We start from the raw sequence: 4,345 nt of genomic DNA on the forward strand, positions 1-4,345 counted from the left end.
TACCACAAGACAATAAAACGTGATTTATTTTATTATAATTTTTTTTCTATTAAAACATCACAAAAATGTAATGAATTGATATATTGACATATTTTTTGTTGTTCGTATTTCAGACGTTTCAATGTCATCGTATAACGTTGTGTAACGTGTCCACCAATAATAACTGCAATTAGGACGTCGGATAGTGTGATATTTGTCCACATGCAAACCTTCATTCACAACCGTCCGATCACATCTTCATCTAACGGACAAACACACTCTCAAAATCCTATAAAAACCAACCTTTTTCTCAAAATCACAAATACCAGAAAAAATAACACACAAAAAGAAGAAAAAAACATTTCTAGAGAATTCCATTTTCTACTTTAGGGAATGCAGAGAGATGAAAGGAGACTCGCGGCTGTCTAACCGTGGTAGTACTAAACGAACTATTGGCGGCAGGAATTGTCACCGAAAACACGTCGAAGACGGGTGATCGATATATTTATTTAGTTACAAGCTAGTTATTGTATCGATTTTCGACTAAGTATTTTACTTTTATTGTATTATTAAGTACGTAAAAGCATTTCATCAAACCGATGGCGGATGAAAAAAACAATGGGGTACTACACGGAAAGTACGAGCTGGGTCGCCAACTCGGACACGGCACTTTTGCCAAAGTGTACCACGCGAAAAACGTGCACACCGGCAAAAGTGTCGCGATGAAAGTCGTTGGTAAAGAAAAGGTGATTAAAGTGGGAATGATGGATCAAATCAAGCGCGAGATTTCGGTTATGAAAATGGTGAAACATCCTAATATCGTCGAGCTCTACGAGGTGATGGCGAGTAAATCCAAGATTTACTTCGCCATGGAGCTCGTACGAGGTGGGGAGCTTTTTGACAAAATTTCAAAAGGACGGCTGAGAGAAGAGGTTGCTAGAAGCTATTTTCAGCAACTCATCTCAGCCGTTGATTTTTGTCATAGTCGCGGTGTGTATCACCGCGACTTAAAGCCAGAAAATCTTTTACTAGATGAAGAAGGAAATCTGAAAGTAACTGATTTTGGTCTGAGCGCATTTTGCGACCATCTCAGACAAGACGGGCTGTTACACACTACGTGTGGAACACCCGCTTATGTCGCACCCGACATAATTGGCAAAAAAGGATACGATGGCGCGAAAGCTGATATATGGTCTTGTGGAGTCATTCTTTATGTTCTCTTAGCCGGATTTTTACCATTTCAAGATGAAAACATTGTAGCCATGTACCGAAAAATCTATAAAGGCGATTTCAAGTGTCCACCTTGGTTTTCGTCAGACGCACGAAAACTAATAACCAAATTACTAGACCCGAATCCTAGTACTCGTATCACAATTGCGAAAATTATGGAATCAAATTGGTTCAAAAAATCAGCACCAAAAAAGAACACAACGTTTTATCTAGAAGACGAATGTATCCAATCAAAAGGCTTAGAGGCCAAAACACTTAATGCATTTCACATAATTTCCTTATCAGAAGGATTTGACCTCTCGCCTTTATTCGAAGAAAAAAAGCGAGAAGAAAAAGAAGAAATGAGGTTCGCAACCACCGAGCCAGCGACCACGGTCGTTTCAAAGCTCGAGGAGGTTGCGAAATCGATGAAATTTAGTGTTAAAAAGAGTGGGGACCACAGCAGCTTAAGGCTACAAGGACAAGAAATGGGAAGGAAAGGGAAATTGGGTATTTCGGCGGAGTTATTCGCCGTAACGCCGTCGTTTTTGGTCGTCGAAGTTAAGAAGTCGAGTGGCGATACATTGGAGTATAATCAGTTCTGTAGCAAGGAACTCCGGCCAGCGCTTAGAGATATTGTTTGGAGGTCAGCAGCCGGTGGTCACCCTTTTCCGGCATGATTTATCGATTAATTTCTAATTATGTTTGTATTGTTTTTAATTTATTAGAAAAGTTGGGCATGTGTTATTTTAAGAATGGAATAATTGTTCGTGATTCAGAATTTTTCTTGTTTCTTTTTGTGAGATCATTGTTCATGTCATGTGACTTTGTAAGTGTTTTTGGTTTCTTATGAATATTTTTTCTCACGCTTTATTATTATTATTATTTTTATGTAATCATTATTGTAATTGTTTGTTGTCGTTTTGTAAAAATTGATTTGTTTCTTGTCTATGTAAAACGTTTAGAAAAATTGAGTTTTTTCATGTCCATGTAAAATGTTTTAAAAACTGATAAGTTGTATATTATTTTTCTAAATATAATCAGATATATTATCAAATTTAAATGGATTTTAAGACATTAATAATGATGTAAAACATATTTTTAGATTATTTTACTAAAATAATTGTACCCACCCGCCTAAATTTGATTAATTTATCCATAATATTTGATTCTATACAATGTTTACGACCTGCTTGTGAAATTATTTGGCAAATTTTGTTTGTTGATTTCATTAACAAAAGTATATATATGAGGATTGTTACGTGTTAAAAAAGATATATATAAAACTATAAAATATAGGTTTTGGCGATTTAGAAACGAATCTGTTTTTAATTCAACTGAAGAAAGGGAGATGGTTCTGGTGGATTTGATTATTCATTTTTTATACATGTGCTCCCGAAATAGATGTAAAAAGTTCAAGCTTAATTGGACCGATTGGCTCAAGAATCCGCTTCTGAAGGTCACAAAGCAAAGCTATGAGAATGGATGATATATTTGGACATTGGCTATTCTATTGATGCAAATGAGGTTATTGCAATAAGCTAGTGTGGTGTGTATCATTGATTTGTTTTGGTACATGAAAAGTGAGTTCTCAAGTAATTGTAGCCGATCTTGGATAAATCTAGAATAGGTAGATTATTTTGAATTATAGATTTGTAGTTTTATAAGCGATCAAGTCGTTGACCGAGTTTTCACCCAATTCTAGTCAACTCGACCCATTTAACCCCCGATTCCGATTCTGAGTCCGAGTTTCCAGCCGAGTTGGCCGAGTTTTACAGCACTGATATCTATGTAACCTGACTTGACCCGAACAAATTGAATTGTACAGATTGGATTATTCAGATTTCAAATTTGTTTATTAAATTAACTATAACTATATATTTAATTGTGTAAAGGGTGTGAATTTAGAGCATTAAAATAAAAGAATTTTTAGCAAATTGACTTCGATCTTAAGGTAGAAATTTGAAAAATTACCATTGATCTATATATAATTAAAAGTTCTATCATGGTAGTGGTAAAATTGATGCTTCCTTGACGTTTTATCGATGAGTACTTAATAGGGTTATTAAAATACTTAATAGGGTTAATTACTTTAGTAGGGTATATTTATGATTTTATTTATTTCATTATATATTTTACACTCATATAATAGAGTGATTAATTATTAAGTATCTACATACATAATTAGTTAATGATAATTATTAATATATACTGATTATTAGTTTATTGCACATGCAATTATCGTGACTTAATAGCAAGTTTATATTGTGCTATTATTGTGACAAGTTGTACATATATAAGAAAACATACAATAAAATCATATTGTAATTAAAATTTAATCAAGAACAAAAGTCCAGTAATCGAAATCAACAAGAACAAAAGCTCAGTTGATAAACCCATTACCCAAGCCAAATAATATCCATCCATTTTTTTAACCTTGCCGTTCATTAAAAAAATAATCCCTTTTATTTCCTCTTCCTTTCTTTAGCTTAATTAAAATAAAAAAACCTTTCATATCCTCTTCGTTTCTTTCCTTGATCGGGTGGTACGATCTATGGCTTTTGGCTTTCAAGTTCAATAAAACGGTCATTCAATCCTTTTGCACTTTACAGCATATGAATGGTCCATTTTTATGATATTTAATTTAGGTCATGTAAGTTGTACATATGTTTCTTCCCCTTTGTATGTTATTTCAGATTTTCTCTGCCTTCCCGTTTCTATAATTTTTCAACTTTTCATTTCACTTTATTTTATATTAAATGGGTTCCATTTTCAGGTAGGTTGATGATGATGAAGACGTGATTAGGCTTGCAACAAAGTTTGTTTAATCTATTTTTTTTTTAGAGGTATTTTTTTTTGACCTACAGTTATATTATGGGTTAAATGGTTTGTAGGTGTTTGTTGCTTCATAATCTTGATAAATATTATGGGTACTAATCTTATTTAAGAAGTCAATCATGAATATATTTGATTATTATTGATGATATAAAGTTTTGATATTTGATTATTCTTACAATTTGTGCAAGCTTTTTTGAAGAAAACATTTGTTAATCACTCTCTATCTCAATTCATTCACGGATATTTTCATACTGTCATCCGCTTATATCTCTTGGGGTATTTTATTTTCTTCTTTGTTAATCCCATCAAAAAATTAGAC

General features: G+C 33.2%; 1 protein-coding gene across 1 annotated transcript; it reads left to right on the plus strand.

Moving 5' to 3' along the window:
• Window positions 1-292: 292 nt before the first annotated feature.
• Window positions 293-1,969, plus strand: LOC122599210 (CBL-interacting serine/threonine-protein kinase 6). The gene has a single exon (XM_043771674.1). The coding sequence runs from the start codon at window positions 579-581 to the stop codon at window positions 1,866-1,868; it is 1,290 nt and encodes a 429-aa protein (XP_043627609.1). The 5' UTR covers window positions 293-578; the 3' UTR covers window positions 1,869-1,969.
• The last annotated feature ends 2,376 nt before the right edge of the window (window positions 1,970-4,345 follow it).

This window comes from Erigeron canadensis, chromosome 5 (assembly GCF_010389155.1).
Source record: "Erigeron canadensis isolate Cc75 chromosome 5, C_canadensis_v1, whole genome shotgun sequence".
NCBI lineage: Eukaryota > Viridiplantae > Streptophyta > Magnoliopsida > Asterales > Asteraceae > Erigeron > Erigeron canadensis.

What these genes read in the sequence shown, in the direction of transcription:
- LOC122599210 (XM_043771674.1), top strand. Translation starts at nt 579, where the DNA reads ATGGCGGATGAAAAAAACAATGGGGTACTACACGGAAAGTACGAGCTG.